The sequence below is a fragment of the Polypterus senegalus genome, chromosome 2, assembly GCF_016835505.1.
Source record: "Polypterus senegalus isolate Bchr_013 chromosome 2, ASM1683550v1, whole genome shotgun sequence".
NCBI classification, from domain to species: domain Eukaryota; kingdom Metazoa; phylum Chordata; class Cladistia; order Polypteriformes; family Polypteridae; genus Polypterus; species Polypterus senegalus.
The window spans coordinates 45139421-45160369 of record NC_053155.1 but is presented as its reverse complement, the minus strand read 5'-3'; the positions used below and the strand labels follow the sequence as shown (position 1 = coordinate 45160369).

General features: G+C 41.6%; 1 protein-coding gene across 2 annotated transcripts in view; it reads left to right on the top strand.

Moving 5' to 3' along the window:
- The window catches only part of egfl6 (EGF-like-domain, multiple 6), a 108837-nt gene that overhangs the window by 47880 nt on the left and 40008 nt on the right, over positions 1–20949 (top strand). Inside the window, exons 5-8 of one of the 2 annotated variants that reach the window (XM_039743617.1) lie at positions 3131–3250; positions 3521–3655; positions 6637–6759; positions 11548–11610. In XM_039743617.1, the coding sequence (XP_039599551.1) occupies positions 3131–3250; positions 3521–3655; positions 6637–6759; positions 11548–11610 (441 nt within the window). The remainder of the gene's footprint in view (positions 1–3130; positions 3251–3520; positions 3656–6636; positions 6760–11547; positions 11611–20949) is intronic. The other variant, XM_039743618.1, reaches the window with a different exon arrangement.

Genomic DNA, 20949 nt, shown 5'->3' with positions numbered 1-20949 from the left:
CTGGTCAAATGGATCTTCACGAGTTTGGTGAACTTATGTCTGCCGAACTTGGTGTAGTTGCTCAAGCCAATGATGACACTGTTGTATGTAGGCACGAGTTTGACAAGTCTGCAACCACCATCCGTCTTTGATATAGATTATCATTTTTATTGTTATTATCATTGTTATGTATTTAGCATGTACTCTAACCCAAGGTACCTGTACTATGATTAATATGGATTGGTATGTATGGCCCAGTATAAAGCAAATAATTACCAATAATAGTAGTAGTGGTAATAATATATGTACAAAGTATAATAAAATCAATACTTGCATTTCTGACCAACAAGTAACACCTTGCCACTCTCTGGCACCTTAGGTGAATAGGAGCGATAAGCTTGTTGGACTGAATGTGGCCTGTTATCTTCCAAGTTATTCTAAGGGTCCTTAAAAGACAAGAAATGTGTAAAGCCAAAACAAATAAAGTACAGAGTACAGTCTAAACAAAGGGTAAAATGAAGTACAAAGACGTCAAAAGAAAATAACAATTCTGTAAACACTCAGGACCTTCCTTGACTTATCGTGACCCCCCTGATTATCAAAGAGTTAGTTTATCAACTATAATCTTGCCCAAGGCACTCACTTCCTTACTCACTGAATACACCTTCTGGCCTCTCATCTTCCTTCATATTGGACATTGTGTTCATTCTCTTAACTCTACTCTGAATGAATGAACCAATGAAGGAAATCCTTGGACATTTCCTAGTCAGCCAGAGCCTTCACACTAGATAGTCTCACCCTATGGCCTACATTGTAATGTAACCAAGAGTTTGTAATTCCTCAATCTTAAAATATGTCTGTATTATATTAATTCATTAAAGTACAGAATATAATGTAGTACCACAAAGTAATGTTTGGGACTGTGTCCAGAGAGAACTAGTGGGAGGAATGGGTTGAGTTGAGGGAGAGAGAGAGAGAGAGAGAAAATCAAGAAACTGAAAGTTTTTTAGTACTTTAAAGGAAGTGAAGAGAGGTGAAAGGAGACCTCTTCTTCCTCAAAACTTCCTGCAACAGACTAGCTCCAAAGTAAGCTGTAGGTTAACCCATGGCGGTCCCAGATTACCATCCTCTCCTTTCTAAACATGGGGCCAATCCTGGTATTGGAAGATGGAGTTTTGACCTTCCCTGTGTCATCCACCATTTGTACTTCCTACTATAAACTGGGTGTCTCCAGTGGATGGTAGTCTGAGATACCTATTATGTATGTTCATGATCTTAGTTTCTCTAATCTGCTACACACCACTATACGATACATGAGTGAGAAGGAAGTTAACAATAAATGGAAAACAAATCATAACTTGATGATAGTAAGCCAAGATGTAAATTAATCTGCTGATTGTTAAATAGGGGCCAAGAGAGCAAAAAATAACTGAATGCTCAGACTCAGTTGACCCAAGGAAACACTGTGATTCGGTGGTAGAGACTGTAATCTGACACCTTAACCACTAGGCTACAGGTTTAAAAATACAAAGGCATAAGATCTAAAATGCCAACAGTTGGTTTTAAGGTGTCCTTGGATTATGATTGATGGAATTTCAAGGGTAAACCTAGGCATTGAGTTCAACAGTGCAAACAAAGAAAAAACGTTGCATGGTGGGGTTGGGAGATAGAAAGAATGGCCCATCTCAGAGGAATATGACAAGGAGTACTGGGAATAAATCAGAAGACAGGCTGTTAAGTGTAATTAGCAAGGTGTTGATACAAAAATTAGGTCTTTGATGGTGAGTGCATATGTAAAAATAAAACACAGGGTTTGACTGTCAAAATTGTTTATCTTCCAGTCACTAGAAAGGAGTGGGATAGTAAGATAGAGGATTGGATGGGAGTTGTTGCTGGACTATATTGCAATTACAATAAAAATACTAATAATATCATATCATCTGCCAGATGCCTGTACTCAAAATTCATAAAATACAGCTGAAATATATGTAAAGTATAAAGCAAAAAGCAATACAGGTAGAAGTGCATGTTTAGGGTGTGGTGTGCAAGTTAGTCAAAAACTGGCTCAGACACAGCAAGGCAAGAATTATGATAAGGGGGATTCATTCAAAATAAAGTGATGTTAAAGTGGTGTCCCTCAGGGATTAGTGCTGGCACTGCTGCTCTTTTTAATATGCATACATGTTCTAAAGAAAAATATAATCATTAAACTAGTAAATTATGTAGATGATACCAAACTGGTGGAAGAGCAGATAATACAGAATCAGCTAAATTGTTACAGAGGGTCTTGGACAAACATAAAGGCTTGGACAGATATGTGGCAGATGAAATTTCATGCAAGTAAATGTAAAGTATTACACGTAGCAAGTAGAAATGCTAGATTTGAATGCACATTGGGAGGTCTGAACTTTGAAGTGTACCTTACATAAGGACCTAAGCATCACAGTGGACTCATCATCGTCTACATATAAATGGTGTACAGAAGCAATCAAAAATCTGATACGATATTCTGTTTTAAAATGGTGTGCAGAGAACTAGTAAAGGGAGTTTATACTGTGTTCAGGTTTGGTCTCCATAGTACTAAAAAGGCATGGCAGTGCTAGAAAAAGTCCAGAGAAGAGCGACTAGGCTGATTCTGGGACTAAGAGATGTCAACTCTGAGGAGAGATGGAAGAAGGTGAACCTTTTCAGTTTAAACAAACTGCGACTAAAAGGAAACTGTACAATTGTTACTTCAAAGAAAATTCTGCAATAAGAACCTCAAATATGGTTGTAAACTTGTTAAGGGAAGATTTCTCACAAATGTTAGAAAGATTTTCTTCAGACAAATAGGATAAATAATCAAGTACTGTGGCAAAAGGCAGGACTTTAGGGACCTTCAAATTTTGATTTCATGTTATTTTCTATAATCTAGGTGAATAGAATGGGGTGAATGTCCTGTTCTCGTGACAAAATTTTCAAATGTTCCGTAGACAACAGAAAGTAGAGCATAAGAGGCCTAGTCTTAATTCTGATGCCAACTTTCCTGTCCCAGGGACTTGCATGCTGCTCTGATGATAAAACTAATACTTAGGGAAATCCCAGTAATGGCCATGATGACCTTAACTACAATACCTGCACTACAGTATCCTATGTCTGGTTTAACCTGCAGATTCAAGGACATGTTCAATGGCTCACTGTCAATATGGCTGTGAAGAAACCAAAGGGGAGGTCCGATGCCTTTGTCCATCCACAGGTCTACAGCTTGGACCAGATGGCAGAACTTGCATTGGTGAGTGACTTAGAAATGAAAGGAACATTTGGAATATTAGATGAAAACCAACTCATAGTTTTGGGCCTGAATAGGCCAGAGCCTGCCAGAATAACACGGTCTCCAAAGCTTATTAAAATTAGTTGGGCTTAGATAAAGGTTTGTCTGCAGGAATATTATGTTTTTTCTACATGTTTTATGAGTTATTGTATGCAATGTACCTTATACAGCACTGTGTTAAATTTCTGTATTAAATCTTCTCTCTGTCTCTCTCACTTGATTCCCTTGCAGATGTTGATGAATGTGCAGCAGGCAAAGCTCTTTGCCCCCATAACAGAAGATGTGTGAACACATTTGGTAGTTACTATTGCAAGTGCCAGATAGGATATGACCTTAAGTATGTCGATGGCAGATATGACTGTGTAGGTAAGGCTTAAAGATATTGTCACTGGGGAATCTCACACCTCATTTGACTGGATGTAAAGTACTGCTTTCAGAATATTAAACCCTCTACGTGATCTGCTCACTTGATATATTCATCTATCTCTACTTTTCTCTGCCATTTCCAGCATGGATTTGTGGATACCTGATATATTTTTAACACAAATGTGTCAACAGTTTTGTGTTAGCTGCTTAGTTTGTTCCCTAACTATAATTATTTGTTATCACTTTAGATAAATTAATATAACAAAATATTCTAAAACACTTAATCGAGTTGACATTGCAGTATGTGAATCTTATCTTGGCAACAGTGGGCTAAACAGACTAATGTGTAACAGGCCAACAAATTCCTTGTAAAGTCAGTAGGTCCAAAATAGCATGAATTTATTAGCAGATAGGATAAACAGCACATCAACAAGAATACACGAAAAAGAAAAAAGCTTGTATTCCACGTGTACTGTTATTCCAAATTCATGGCAGTTTATCTCACACTGCTGTTCTCAAAGTCCTCTTTGTTTCTAATTTACCTGAAGCTCCAGCTAAAATCAGCTAAGACTCAGAATCGCAGATGTCTTCTTCTGGTTCGTCTTCTTTTTTGTCACTTATCAGTCACCAACTGGCTAATGTCTTGTTACAGTAGGTCAGGCAGTGTTCAGATTCCACAACTGGCATCTAAGTACAGTTGGGCATCTTTTAAGTGTTTTGTTAGAACAAGGAACTATTTTAGAGGGTCTGGGGTCAGCCACCTCTTTGTGACTCCTACCATACCTCTTCTGAACGAGGCTTTAAATTCCACGTACTTGGATACATTTTGAACGTCTACATTGTTATAGTGCAGTTAAAAAATGTCTTAGATTGTTCCTACTGCTGGGACTGCTGCTCTTTTTAATATGCATAAACTCTCTGGACAAGAATATAATCAATAAGCTGGCTAAGATTGCAAATGATACCAAACCTGGTAGAAGAGCAAATGATGCAGAGCTAGCTAAATTGTTACAGAGGATCCTGGATAGCATATAGGCTTGGGTGGATTTGTGGCAGAAGTAATTTAATTTAAGTAAATGTTAAGTATTTCAAATAAAAAGTAAAAATGAAATTAAACTTGAAATTACACCTTATGAGAAGGATTTAGTAGTCATAGTGAACTCAACACTATTTACAGAAACAATCAAGGCAGCTGATATGATGTTAGGGTACATATCGCAATGTGTGGGGGACAAGTCAGGGGAGGTTATGCATAAGTTATGTTGTGCATTGGTGAGGCCTCCATACAGTTTTGGTCTCTGGGTTACAAAAAAGACATAACAATAGTAGTGTTAGAAAAAAGTCAGAGGAATAGTAGTGACTAGGCTGAATCTGGGACTAAAATGTATGAAATAAGAAGGAGGTGAACCTTTTCATTTTAAGCAAATGGAGAATCAGAGGCAACATAATCAAAGCATTTAAAAGTTTAGTACACTGGATCCCAGCTGTTATTTTGAAATAAATTCTTCAACACGTACATGGAGAAATGGTTGGAAACTTGTTAATACCAGATTATGCACAAATATTAGAAAGTGTCTCATCTTACAAAGATCCATGGAAAACATGGAATATATTACCAAGTAGTGTGGAAAAGAGTAGGACTTTTAGGAGCTTCAGATGTCACAATTTGTTTCTTTATGTACTCCAGGCAGTGAATGAATACTGTGACGGATGTCAGGACTTGACTTTTTCTGTCACAGAAAAGAAAACAATTGAAAATACAGAGGAATAAACTATTTGTCTTGTGAACATAGATCTATCTATCTATCTATCTATCTATCTATCTATCTATCTATCTATCTATCTATCTATCTATCTATCTATCTTAATGTTATGTACTGGAGTTTACTGAGAAAACTACCATATACATTAAAAATCAATGAACTTATTGAATCAAAATCTGTATAATATCTTGTTAGACGGGTAGATTTACAGGACAAAGCAACCAGAGTGTGGTTGTCAGAAATGTATTGCCAAGTTACAAGTGGCCTGCTCTGACTAAAACCTTAGGGAGCCCTGCAGAGACTACTGGAGAGAGTTTCAGAACCCCAGATACCTAAAAGCCTCTTATCTTCACTAATTAAGAAAACAACGTACATCTGAAGCGAAGACTTGCATCTGAGAAAACATTGTATGTACTAGTGACATTAAACCCAGCCAAGAAGGGCAAGATGGCGCTAAGAGCATCACCACTTTTGGTTATAACCTATGGAGAGTTATAAAATGAGACAAGTGTAGTTCCTGTTTGAACACTAAGGGGACAGGAGCTAAATGAAGAAAACCATATAAGTTTATTACTTAGAACAATTCTGATGATTTTTTTTCTATTAAAAATGAGCAATATGACTGGAGTTCAGTACTGGGCTTTCAGTTTGTTTGCTGTGTTCTGCCGTTGATAATATCTATTTGCAGTGCACCATCTGTTGATGTATTTTGTATTGCATGCTGTAATAAAACACATTGCATTTGTCATTCCAATAGATGTCACATCACAAACATTTGTTCAAATAAAAGGCAAAACTATTAATATTTCTGATGTGCCATCTGTTGAAATGACAAATGTGATGCATATGTCTCTGTTATATGCCATTTGGTATGAGATTCATAAAAGCAGTGTTAATGTCTGTGACATGCCATCTGTTGGAATGACAAATGCAATGCATTTTATTACTACAAATGTTTGTGATGCACCATCTGTTGGAAAGATAGAGACACAGCACCCAGAAGGACACAGGTACACAGACATGTTGGATGAAAACATCAGCACTGATACAGCCATCTTTAAAGTTCCCTTTTTTTTTGCAACATTTTCAATTTTCACCATCTTAGCCCTTAGTGTTTTGACATCCAAATTTAAAATTGTAATATGGGGCAGCAAATTTTATATCTATTTAACTTTTTGGTTTAAAGTAAAACATTAGAAAATATGTTTTTGCTTACAGATATGGATGAATGTGCTGGTGGCACCCACAAGTGCAGTCCTCACGCGGCCTGTCTGAATACCCCAGGATCATACAAATGTAAATGCAAACAAGGCTTCAGAGGAAGTGGATTTGAATGCTCTGGTATGTACTGCAGCTCATTGAAAAGAAATGCATGAAACAAAAAAAATTGCCCTGAATGATTTGTAGCAGAATATTTTCACTGCTAGTAAATTATTATCTCTGCGGTGGGTTGGCACCCTGCCCAGGATTGGTTCCTGCCTTGTGCACTGTGTTGGCTGGGATTGGCTCCAGCAGATCCCCGTGACCCTGTGTTCGGATTCAGCGGGTTGTATAATGGATGGATGGATAAATTATTATCTAGTTGTTTGAACACACTCATAGAATCATTTGATTTATTTGCTACACTGCTCCTTTGTCTGCATACAGCCCTCTCTGACAGCTTCAACTGTCTTGCATCAATGACACACTAGAGCATGTGTCCCCACTTTGTGCTATTTCCATGCTGCACTTGTATTCATGTTTTTATTACTTTAATGACGTTATCATCCCTTAAAAACCTTTTCCCTCAGAAGTGATTTATGGTGGAAATTTGAGGGAGTATGATCTGAGTAGCAGGGGCATTGTTTGTTACCTATTGATCCTTCTTCTGCTGCCAACAATTCAACAATAAACCGCTGTTTAAAACATTCATAAACCATACAACATGCATTGTGTGCACCAACTTCACATACGCCAGGTATTAGATTATTCCATGGAATTGCATTACCCAGCCAAACATTTCAAATTAGACCCAGAATAAGTTATAGACAATTTCGATGATGTGAAGTGCTGAATAGAAACTGATGCAGGTTGTATTGATGAAACATCTACAGTGAACATCTTTTTATAGATAGATAGATAGATAGATAGATAGATAGATAGATAGATAGATAGATAGATAGATATGAAGCATTATATGTATGTATGTATGTATGATAGATAGATAGATAGATAGATAGATAGATAGATAGATAGATAGATAGATAGATAGATAGATAGATAGATAGATAGATAGATAGATATGAAAGGCACTATATGATAGATAGATAGATAGATAGATAGATAGATAGATAGATAGATAGATAGATAGATAGATAGATAGATAGATATGAAAGGCACTATATAATAGATAGATAGATAGATAGATAGATAGATAGATAGATAGATAGATAGATAGATAGATAGATAGATAGATAGATAGATAGATAGATAGATAGAACTTTATATGCCATCTTTGCAGAATGTGAGCTACACCAAGAATATTCAGTCAGAGTACAGACATGAGCACATTAGTGAGCGCAAGATGGAGACTAAAGCAGCAGTCTTGAGGTTGGGAGCTGGCCGAACACAGGTTCAAACAAAGCCGGAACAAATCACAAATATTTGGGACACCAGCCAGGCAATCCCTTTTAATTCTCTCAAACATCTTGATAAACTTAAACAGGTGCCATCTGGTAACAGTTAACATAAGGTAAAAGGGTACAAAACAGAAAATAGGTTCAGCGTTAACTCTAGCTGACGAAACAAAGGAAAGCTTTCCTAGAGTTTTCACTCATCGAAACTGGTCTCATCAAAATACAAGTTAGTGGAGACACCCGGTCTTTTTATAATGGGAGGACAGGAAGAGGCGGAGCTAATTTCCCTCATTGGGAGGTATCTGGGAGCTGTGGGGAGAAAAGAAAACAGAGTTAGCGACCGTGCGCCATCTCCCCTTGGTGGGTTACCGTTTACCTCAAATGAGCCAGCAAGGAGTTCCTCAGACGCACATGCGTGACAATGTTTACAGTTGAAGAGCTTTGCCAAAGGTCACAACTGCCTGCCTGAAAACAACTGCCTGCCTTATATTCACGCTGGATGAAACAAAAGAAAACTCAAAGAATATCAAAGCCAGATATTGTGGATATACAAGATAACAACTAACAGACCCAAGTTCTGGTTATATTTTGCTTCCAGTGTCTTTTGGCTCATTTCCACTCTGAAAAACGAAGCAGTAATTGGCTAAGATTATGATGCAGGGTGGATGGGGCAGAGTGTGACCTCATGTTATTTGTAAATGAGTTCAGTGCTAGTCTGGCGTTCTCACTTTTGTCTTCACACGCGTGTAACATATTTGCTTTGAGTGAAAGCATCATTTGAATAAATATTTATAAATGTAAATTAAAGTAATATGTGAAAGAGATGCAGCACTTTGTAGAATAGGCTGGAAGAGAGCAGAAAGTTAGACACTGAAGACGGAGGTTTTCGAGCTAAGATTGTTATACAGCACTCACTGATTTATTTCAGTCATTTTCATGGTTGGGTTCTAAAAATGTAGTTCAGCTTAGAGCAAGTAGTCACCAGGTTTTTGAAGAAGCATTCTGGATCTCCACCTTAAGTACCTGAGTAGTGTACCTGCCACGTCTAGATCTGAGAACTTATTGCCCCTCTTCTTAGCATTTATTTATACTTTCATTGAAGGTGGTGTAACAAGGAGGTGTGGTTCTTCATTGGGTTACCTTTCTCTTGGTGATGATGAGCAGTTGAACTCCTGCTTCACTGGACTGAGAGGAACCCATTGTGGTAGCTTGGGCATGTCAATGGAGTGCCTTCCTTCTTGGTGTCTGCCATTGGAGATGTCCATCCCACATGGAGCAGACCCAAGGCCAGATCCAAGCCTGGGAACATCTGGGAATTCCTCAGAAGGTGTGAAAAGTTGTTGAGGACAGAGAGAGCTGGTCAGCCCAGCTGAGCATGTTGCTACCATGAACCTCATCAGGAGAAATAGGGAAAAAATAATGATGATAATGGTTATGATGATGACTTCTGGTGGCCCTTCTGAAGAGTGTTTAGGACACCAGATTTTTGGTTCCTTGATGAGAGAGAGAGAGACAAACAAACTCTGAGACATCTGAAATTCTTAAACATCTGCTCTAGTGGTCTTCCATGGGCTGTTAGTAGATTGGAAACTGGAATTGTTTGCTTTAATCATAATGCCCATTCCTAACCTATATGGTTGCATTCTGGCTCCCATGTAAAAACATTTCTCTGTAACACCCAACGCTCTGGACAGCACTCAGTTGTGTGCAGTCAATGGAATAACTTAAAAAGTGAGACAATTGTCTACTCCAAATGATGGTGGCTGGCTTGATATCTCAGCCATTCTTCCGAGTGAGGTATATCTTTGTATTTTCTCCCTGTCCTCAGTGATCATGGTCCCAGAAAGTGGCGATGTGTTTCATGTTGATTAGCACATGCAAGTAACAATTTCACTGTGCTCCTTACAAGTGACAATATTGACCGTATGCCCTAAGATTTCTTATAAGGAGCACTCATCAAACAAGAACGCAGGGCACCAGTGTTCAGAGTTAAACCATCTCAGTGACATATTTATATCTGAGTCATGTTCATGGTTGGAAAGTTGCAATCATCCCTTTCCTGTTTATTCTACTATAGGGTTGTTCAGAGACAAACTTTATTGAGCATGGAGCAGCATTGAGCCTAAGGCGTGACATATCAGTTGTGAAAGACCAGCCCGGCTGCAGACAGACACCAAGGACACTTAATGTCCAAAAGCACACACGTTTATTTTACGGTTCTTTTTGCACACAACACAGCAGCCAAATCTGCAGTCTCAACAACTCAGTCCTTATACTATACTTTTCTTTCTCTTTTGTTTCTTCTGCCTCCTCCACTCCTCTCTTGCAAGCTCTGTCTTCATTCTCCCAACTCCGGCTCCTTGAATGGAGTGAGGCGGCCTCTTTCATACCGCACCTAGATGTGCTCCAGGTGCTTACCGATCATCTTCCAGCATCACTTCTGAGTGTGGCGGAAATGCTGCATGGGAATTCAGTTCCTCTTCTGGCAGCACTTCCGGGTGTGGCGGAAGTGCTGCATGCCAAGGCTCTGAAGCTGTCCAGGCACCCCCTGTCGGTGGCCACGGGGCCAAGCAAGGTTGAGCTTGACCCAGGGGGTCTGCCCTCTCGTGTCCCGAGGTTGAAATTGCCCCTTTCCCGGTCCTCTGCTTCTCCAGGCCTCTCGGTAGGGCACGGTCCCCAGCCATCTATCACACAGTGTATCAAAATGTACTGCCACACCCAGACCTCCTCATGCTGAGATAGTTTGAACTCGTTGATTGAACCAATAAATACATCTTGAGGTTAAGAGTTAACTGAAGTAAATGAAGAAGACATCCTCAAAGATACAAGGAGAGCATGCAAAAGTCTCAATGTGATAGTGGCCAGGCCAGATCAACAAATGGGTGAGTGGTTTCCTGCTGTGTGGCCTCCAGTATAACACATGTCAAATAGATGCCAAGATATTTAATAATTAGGTTTTACTAATAGTGTTGGCTTCATCATTATGATAAACTGAAAAGATTTAGTTTTTTCCAAACAGGAAACATTTGATTCAAACAATGTATTTCAGATTCTTGACTCTGCTAGATCTCAACTTTTGGCCTGTCCTGTTTATGAAAGTCTGCCTGATAGATTTGGCCCATACCCATTTAACAGCCCAGATTTGTGGTTAGCTATAGCAAACCTCTGCCACGTTTTGTACTATCAGCGAATGCTTTCCTTTTTTCAGATCAATGTATTTCATGATTATAAGCCTGGGGAAAATATTCCATCCAGATAGCCTGAAGTTAAAATCCCCAGGACAAGTGTGTAGGGCAAAATGGAATCAACAACAATTTACAGTTTGTATTAATTTTAGTTTCATCTGAACTCCTTGCACATGATGAAAAGGTCAGTTCTGGTGAATGTTTACATCTAAGAACATTAATCCCTCCTGTGAAACGTCTGTTGTTTTCCATCAAAAAGCTGGCCTTGCATGTGTTGTAAATGTTTTTATTTTCACTTTTATAAGTGTTAATGATCTTCTGTTTTATAGTCAAGCCTTTCTTTCAATATTCTTGGGATGGAGACAAAGGCAGCGCTGACGAGATCCTAAATGGTGAGAGGGTTTTATTAGTGTACATGCTAGAGGTGGTTCCCAAACTGGAAAGTGCATCTGCCTGTTGATATAAGCCATCCATAGAATATGCCTAGATTTTTAAAAAGGTACAAGTTCAACCAATATAAGAATCGTAATTGTACCGAAAAAGAAGTAATCACTTCAACTTAGGGTGACCAACCATTCCTAATTTTGCAGTACATCGCAATTTTCGTCTCTCTATAGATGCGGCCCAAAAGGACTCTAGGCAGGATGACATTTGTCCCAATTTATCACTTAACAAGACTATCACACTAAATGAAGCTTGAGGAGAAAGATGAAGGGGCGGGTAGGTGAAAATGAGAAGGTGATGGCATAGGGGGGACCTTGATGTCACCCTCACCTACCACACTCCTCCCTGGTGGTACAGTAAAGTTTGCGACAAGTCAGCCAGTAATATAAGCAGAGGAACGTGTGCACACAAAATAATGGTTCATTAATGCCATTTTGCTGACGGTGTGATTCTTTACAGAGGACCATTTAAATATAGAAAGAATTCTTTGTATTTGAACAGTTCTTTGAGCTCAGTACAAATTAATATGTGGACAAATAAGAAATCTTTAATGCATTGTAAGCTACCTATGGCACAATATTAAGAGAGCATGTGTGATTACATGCAGTAAGTCCTTTTAAAATCATGAACCTCCACTGGTGTTTCACAAATCTCTTATCATCTTATTTATTATGTTACCTGTTATAGATCAAAATAAATAAGGGGTCTTTCTGGACCCTTCTAGTGGATGAACAAAAATGGTTCTCCTATGGCATCACATCTGAAGAACAGCTTTGGCACTTTTATTTTTAAGAGTGCATTTCTGAATATAGTTCTTGTGTGTAATTTTTCGAAAGTTATTTGTTTTATCGTTATCATAAAATTTAAAAAGATACTGTTTTGATTTAATGAGTTATTTATTTCTTTGAGTTGAAAGACACATATAGCACCCTGAGGGGACATTGTGAAATTTTTGTTTCTGGGAAACAACTGGGGCTCACCGCACACTATGATGTCCACACCAGATACTTGAAGGTGGCACCAGGTAATGATACGTGCACCAAATGCAATCGTGTGTGCATATACATCGTTTTCAGTTAACAGAACATACTGCTTAATAGTCTAATGATATGTACACATTTATACTTTACAAACATTTAAACCCAGGTTGTTGGAACCGTGAAGCAGTACTGCTCATCATTACATTTACATATTTGTCTGATAACTTTATTCAAGGCGACGTCCAACATCTATGATACAATTTGTTACATTTCTTTTGGTTTTCTAATTGGAGCATCAGGCAGGTCAAGTGGCCTGCTCAGGGTCACACAATGGCAGTAGCGCCATTTGAACTCACAGCCTCAGTTTTTGAAGTCTAAAGCCTTAACCACTATACCGCACTGCCTGCCACTGCAGTATTGTGTAGTAAAAGATCATTTGCTGTCTAGCTAGCTACTCATAGCTACGTATTAGCTCAGAGTCAGCTACTTGTTCGTAGAAATGATGAGAGCATTCCACATTTTGACTGCATGAGAATTTTGCCCAGTCCAATGAGGGTACACTAATTAAATTATATCACAATTTTGGCACATTTGCTTATCTACACCAATAATCTGCGGCATTTAAAATGCAGTCTAAAGAATTAAATCGCATTAGTCACTGTTATTGTCATCATTTTATGAAAAGGGACATGTTGTCCTTGTTAAAGTCAGATGATTTTACCTGGACAGACTTGAATATTCTAGGCACACTAAATTAGCTGCTCCACTGGGCAGAATGAACTGCAATATGTAAAGGGCACAGCACAGAGCTAAATCATATTGCGACAGTTTTTATTATCAGAAAATCTTAAGTTAAATTGCAGGTGACATTTGTTTTGCCCAAACATAGGTACTCTATTTAAAATTCATTGGTTAACCTGCCACTTTATCATTTCTGCAGTATTGCAAATACAAAAGACACCTTCTTAAGGATCATATCATTTTAATTTGAAAATTGAAAAGAGGGTGCCTTTTATTGAATGAATTAAAAAAAAAATCAGATGTTGAAAAAGGGATATGTATTCATTAATATTACAGGGCATTTTGTAATCGGATGTACCTGGTTTTTAAAGCTCAAAATCTCATATTGGCTGATCAAGTGTTGGTCACCCTACATCCACGGCAGGCATAAGGTTGGTTGAATGGTTGAAACATTTTGAAAGGGAGAAAAAGGGAGAAAAAGCAAAAAAGTTTGGGAACCAATGAGATGTGCATTATTCTTTCTGTGTTGCTGCATATGCTGCCAGACAGTGGCATAACAATAGCATGGAACTGGGGTCCACGGGTGGGATAGGGACAACTCAGATCTATACAATATCTTTCCCAAAATGTTGTTCCCTTCCATTTTCTGACCCTGCTTTTTCCAATATAGAAGCACAGCCTACAGAGGACACATATTTACTTTTCACTTTTTACTTGTATTGCTATCAGCCGTAATCCTGATTTGGGGAGAGGAATGGGCTCTATAACTAAATATTAACATAGGCCCTTTGTGCTATAAGTTATGCCACTGGCCAAATGCTGGCTTTACTTCAAAGGGCATGCAAGAGCCAAAGCCTCAAAGCTGGCACGCCTTTTTGCCGTATGCTTTAGACACAAGCATGATGAGCTAAGGTTATAACACTTCATGAGAGATCAAGCTTGAGCATGTTGTGCCTGTTGTACCCTCTAAGCCTCCAAATCTGACTGGACCCTTCTGTTTTCATTCTTTGTTGGGATCAGTTTGTTTAAGAATGTGCTGCAAAATTATGTCATTACATTTTATTACATTTTATAAATGAGAATGTATTATGAATATTTTTGCTTCATTTTATCTAGTTTCCTTTTTGATATCTTTGTCCAATGCCCATATTTATCAAATGTTTCAGAGTAGGAAAATGGTCCTAAAATGGCTCAAAATTCTCAGAGTGATGCAAATTTAGGCCTACTATTAAGAGTAGAGTAAAAGCATTTTTTGAGTTTTCCTAAGTTAGGAAATTACGCCTAACATAACCAGGATTTAGGAGAGCTCATGAGCTGTTCAAACTCACTAGCCGCTGCCAAAAGATTGTGTTAATAAAAATATATCAATTTGATAGAGATGGTGTAATTTTTGTAACATTATAATACTCTTGTACATTGCATGACCAATCCATCTACTCAGAAAAGCCATGTGCTGTCAGCCAAAATAAAAGTGTTGGGAACGTTATGGTTTTTGACTTCAGAAAAAAGGAGGATTTGCAATTGTGATGATTTGGGTATGTCACAACCAAGCATTTCTTGGATTTTGCACCAAATGCGAATGCCTTGACAACGTGTGAGGTAATATGCAGATTTTTACAGCACCTCCACCCAACTCCACATGAGGTAATGTTAAACGAATGCTGCATTCATGCACATTGGCACACACATAACAATCAGTGCCCCAAGTGTGGTTAAGCATGCATATGTCCATTACAAGCAATATCACAGTATCAATATACAGGTGGTCATGGGTGCAAACTGTATTGTATAGCTAGCAAATTACCCTGAAGATAAATGGGGTTGGATTGCTGGATGACATCGAAATCTCACAAATGTAATAATAATAATAATTCTTTACATTTTCACTTTTCTCACTACTCAAAGAGCTTTTTCATAGTGAGTAGGGAGCCACTTCAACCACCATTAATGTACAGCACCCACCTGGATGATGCAATGACAGCCATTTTTGTACTAGGATGCTCACCACACATGACCTATTAGTTGGTGAATTGGTGAGAGTGAGTTCTTCTTTAGGCTGCTGCTAAGGGTCACCACAGCAGATCATCTTTTTCCATATTTCCTGTCCTCTGCATCTAGCTCCATTACACTCACCTCCTTCACGTCCTCTCTCACCACATCCATAAACTTTCTCTTAGGCCTTACTCTTTCCTTCCTTTTGCCTGACAGGTCTATTCTTAGCATCCTTCTCCCAATATACTCAGCATCTCTCCTCTGCACATGTCCAAACCAATGTAATCTCACCTCTCTGACTTTGTCTCCCAACTGTCCAACTTGAGCTGACCCTCTAATGTACTCATTTCTAATCTTATCCATCCTCGTCACAGCCAATACAAATCTTAGCATCTTTAACTCTGCTACCTCCAGCTCTGTCTCCTGCTTTCTGTTCAGTGCCACCGTCTCCAACCCATATAACATACAGTAGCTGGTCTCACTACCATCCTGTAGACCTTCCCTTTCACTCTTGCTGATACCCGTCTGGTAATTACTCCTGACACTCTTCTCTACCCACTTCACCTTGTCTGCACTCTCTTTTTCACCTCTCTTCCACAATCCCCATTTCTCCATTGATTCAAAGTATTTAAACTCTGCCACCTTTGCCAACTCTACTCCCTGCATCCTCACCATTTCACTGACCTCCCTTTCATTTACACAAATGTATTCTGTTTTGTTCTTACTAAACTTCATTACTATCCTTTCTAGAGCATTTCTCCACCTCTCCACAGCCTCCTCATCCTGCTCCTTACTCTTGCTACAGATCACAATGTCATCAGCAAACATCATAGTCCACGGTGTCTCCTGTCTAATCTTGCCTGTCAACCTGTCCATCACCATTGCAAATAAGAAAGGGCTCAGAGCCGATCCCTGATGTAATCCCACCTCCACATTGAATGCATCCGTCACTCCTACCATAGACCTCACCACTGTTACACTTCCCTCATACATATCCTGTACCACTTTTACATACTTCTCTGCCACTCCCAACTTCCTCATACAATACCACAACTATTCTCTAGGCACCCTGTCAAATGCCTTGTTTAAGTCCACAAAGATGCAATGGATCTCCTTCTGGCCGTTTGTATACTTCTCTATCAATATCCTCAGAGCAAACATCGCATCTGTGGTGCTCTTTCCCGTGCTGCTCGCTAATCATCACCTCACTTCTTAACCTAGCTTCCACTACTCTCTCCCATAACTTCATGCTGTGGCTCATCAATTTTATTCCCCTATAGTTACTGCAGTGCTGCACATCCCCCTTATTCTTAAATATCGGCACCAGTACACTTCATCTCCACTTCTCAGGCATCCTCTCACTTTCCAAGATTTCATTAAACAATCTGGTTAAAAACTCCACTGCCATTTGCCATTTACAAACCTGGGATTGTTCAAGAAGGCATTCACAGACACCTGAGGCATTGGATGAATAGAGCCTCATAGAAGATAAGGAGGGGACCATGGAGCGAGGCATGGAACACCACAGTGGAAAACAATTGGGCACTGCAGAAGTACCTGTGGCCAGTTTCAGTAACTGTTATTTTAAGAGGCATTTTCCATGTTCCATAACACCAGGAAGGCAATTCTTCTCCTGTATGGCTGTGAGTCGTTCATTGTAAATAAGCATGTTCGTTATCAGGCTTAATTCTCATTTGGTGTTTGTGTCTCGGTCTTTCCATTTACTATAGGTATTTGTTACAATGTTATTTATAATGTTCAAAAGTGGAAACTATTATGTGCAGCTTAGTGTAAGATCTTACCTTATGATGTTTTTTCTTCTTCTACGTTGATTATTCTTATTAATCATTATTATTCCTGTTATCTTTGTGGTGAAGCCTCAGCGTTAGTGTAAGAAAACTACAAAACTGTCACAAAACGAGTCAAAGACAGAAAAAGGTTTGGGGCAGCCACCCATGTAATTTGGTATCCTGGCTGCAACTTCGTTTCTTTCAAATACCAGCACTGAAGTGCTTACAACAGAGTCCAAAACAAGACTGACACAGAAGGGAAAAGGGAAGGCTTTTAAAGGGGAGACAGGAAGTGAGGTCATAAGGGTCGGGCACGTGTTCATTGTTCATTGGTTTAGTCCCGGATGTGACATCAGGGGCCGGAGCTGGCAAGGTCTGTCTCCATTGGCTCGGTCCCAGAAGTGACGCCCAGAGAGACAGGTGGAACCTCCCGGTTAGGTCTACAGGGAAGTGAGAAAGAGAGTTAGTGCGCTCTGCCACATCCCGCATGGCTCAGAACTGCCTTCACTGAGCCCTTTAGCTGCCTCCCATGCGCTGCAGGTGACAAGGCCCCCTCAGCCCAGACCCGTCGGGTCGGGCGACCTTAACCGAGAGGTCGTAAACCCGAGAGAGAGCATCGGCGGTGGCATGGAGAGCACCCCGACGATGAACGAGCGAAAACTTGTACGGCTGCAGGTCAAGAAACCACCGGGTGACCCGCTGGATTCGACTCCTTGTGCAGGGCCATCCACTGTAGAGGTGCATGGTCCGTGACAAGGGTGAACTCACGCCCAACAGGTAGTACCTCAGCTGAGTGATCGCCCATTTAATCGCCAGAGCCTCCCTCTCCACCGCCGCATACCTGGTCTCCCGTCCAACAGTTTCCGCTCAGGAACATGACGGGTGTTCACACCATCGACACTTTGGCTCAGCACGGCTCCCAGGCCTGTGTCCGCGTCCGCCTGGAGGATGAAAGGCAAAGAAAAGTTAGGTGCCATCAAAATAGGTGCGGACGTAAGGGCCTTCTTCAAGTCACCAAATGCAGCGTCTGTTTTTGCAGTCCATACCACAATGTTCGGGGCCCTCTTCTTTGTTAAATCAGTCAAGGGCGCCGCTCTCCAAAACCGGGTACAAACCGGCGGTAGTACCCGCTAACCCGAAAGGCTTGGACCTGCCGCTTGGTTCATGGACGGGCCATTTCAGAATGGCATCAATTTTGGAGCACTGTGGCCTTACGGTACCTCACCCACCAGGTAGCCTAAATATTTGGCCTCGCTTAATCCAAAGAAACATTTCTTGGGATTAATCCGGAGCCCGGCCTCACCAAGTGTCCGTAATACCGCTTGGACATGCTGTAGGTGTTCCTTCCATGTGCTGGAATAGATGACCACGCCATCTAGGTAGGCAGCACTGTATGAGTTATGAGGTCAAGCACTTTGTCCACCAGACGCTGAAAGGTTGCTGGAGCCCCGTAACCCAAATGGAAGGACACGATACTGCCAGTGTCCGCTAGGGGTACTAAACGCGTTTTTCCTTCGGAGTCCGCTAAAGGAACCTGCCAGTACCCTTTGTCATGTCAAGTGTGGTCAGGTATTGAGCCTGTCCAAGCCTCTCGAGGAGGTCGCCCACGCGGGCATTGGATAGGCATCAAATTGGGAGACTTGGTTGCCGACGGAAGTCATTGCAGAACCTCCAACTCCCGTCAGGCTTACCGACGAGCACAATGGGGCTGGACCAGGGACTATAACTCTCCTCAATTACACCTAGTTCCAGCATGCGCTTGATCTCAAGCTCCACTTCAGCCTTTTTTGCCTCGGGAAGACGGTACGGGCGTTCTCGACAACAACCCCGGCTCTGTCACAATGTTGTGCTCAATCAGAGAGGTCCTTCCGGGTGTTCACTGACTACCTCTCGAACGGTCCGGATAACTGTTTCCAGCTCCTGCCGGTGCCTGGGTCTCAAGTCTGCGCCAAAGTTAAGGTCGTGTGTGTGAGCGAAGAGTGAGCGGGCTGGCCGGAGGAGGGATCGGGTCCCTGTCCTTCCACGGTTTCAGCAGGTTCACATGATATACCGCTCCTTTGGCCGACGCATTGGGTTGACTCACCAAATAGTCGACCAGTCCCTTCCTCTCCTTAACTTCAGAGGGGCCCTGCCAGTGGGCAAGCAACTTAGAGTGGGAGGTAGGCACTAGGACCATGACCCGATCTCCGGGTGGAACTCCCAAGAGACGTGCCGCGTTGTAGTAGCGAACCTGTGCTGCTTGAGCCTCCTCCATGTGACTTTTAAGGACAGGCCAATCTTTCCAAATCTATCGCAGAACTGCGCGATATACTCCAGTATGTTAGTGGTGGGAAGAGCCTCTTCTTCCCAGCCTTCTTTCAAAATATCCAATATGCCCCGAGGTTGTCGCCCATACAGTAGTTCAAAGGGGGAGAACCCCGTGGAGGCTTGTGGGACTTCCCGATAGGCAAAAAGGACGAGGGGGAGGAGCTGATCCCAGTTCCTTCCATCCTCGCTGACCACCTTACGTAGCATTTGCTTGAGAGTTTGATTAAACCTCTCTACTAATCCGCCGGTTTGAGGATGATACACCGAGGTTTTAAATGCTTTATTTTCAGTAATCTGGCAGTCTCCTTGAACGCTCCGAGGTGAAGGGGTCCCCTGGTCTGTCAAGACTTCTTTGGGGATCCCCACGCGCAATACCCCTAGTAATTCCCGCGATGGCTTTAGAGGTAGCTGAGCGCAACGGAACAGCTTCGGGTATCGTAGCATAATCCACGAGGACTAAAATGTACTTGTGTCCTCGGCTGAGGGCTCTAGAGGTCCCACCAGGTCGACCCGATTCTGTGGAAGGGAACGCCAATCAAGGGAATAGGAACAAGAGGAGCACGGTCCCTCCTAGGAATCTGTCGCAGTTGACACTCCGGCAGGAAGCGCAAAAGCGGCTAACCTCCTCATTAATTCCTGGCCAGTAAAACCGGAGCTTGATCCGCTCCAGAGTTTTTCGGTGCCCAGGTGGCCACCTAGGAGGTGGGCGTGTGCTAGCTCGCAGACCTGCCGCCGGAAGGTACGCTGCACTAGCAGCAGCCTCGCCTCCTGCCCGCTATGCATTGCTACACGGTAAAGGAGGTCATTATCTAACACAAAGTAGGGGCCCTGTGGCATCGACTGACTAGTGCGCTGGCCATTGACAAGGACCACTGCCTTTTTTACAAACTTCAGGGAGTCGCCATTCCTTTGCTCCCTTTGAAAGAAGCCGGCGCCTTTTAAATTGAAACCGCAACACGGAGAGAGGGTCAGCGCCGACCTCAATGGGCGTGGTTTCTCCCGCCCGCCGCGGCGCTGGTGGATGACGGTCAGCCTGCGACGCCCGGAGTTGCCACGCCAGCCAGGACGGCTGCTTCACCTCTCTGCCGGCTGATTACACGGCGTGGAGGCAGCTTGAGACGGTTCATCTCCGCCCATAACGAGGCCCAACTTAACCCCGGAGTGGTATGTGTCTCACCGCTTTAATGTCAGACCAGTCCCGCCCTAGTATCACCGGGTGCGGAGGATCAGGAAGGATTGCCACGGTTACTTTCTGGACTGATCCTCCGTAGCTAATGACACAAGCGGCGGTGCTGTACCAGCTGGTTTCCCGTGGACACAGGTTATACTGGTCTTGAATTTTAGCCATTGTCGCGTAGCACAAAACGGCGGGCAACAATGGAAATGTTGCTGCCGGAATCGAGCAGAGCGAAGTTTTAAACCCGCTAACGATCACCACGCCTGTATGCGGGACCGCCAACGGGTTTGTCAGAGCACA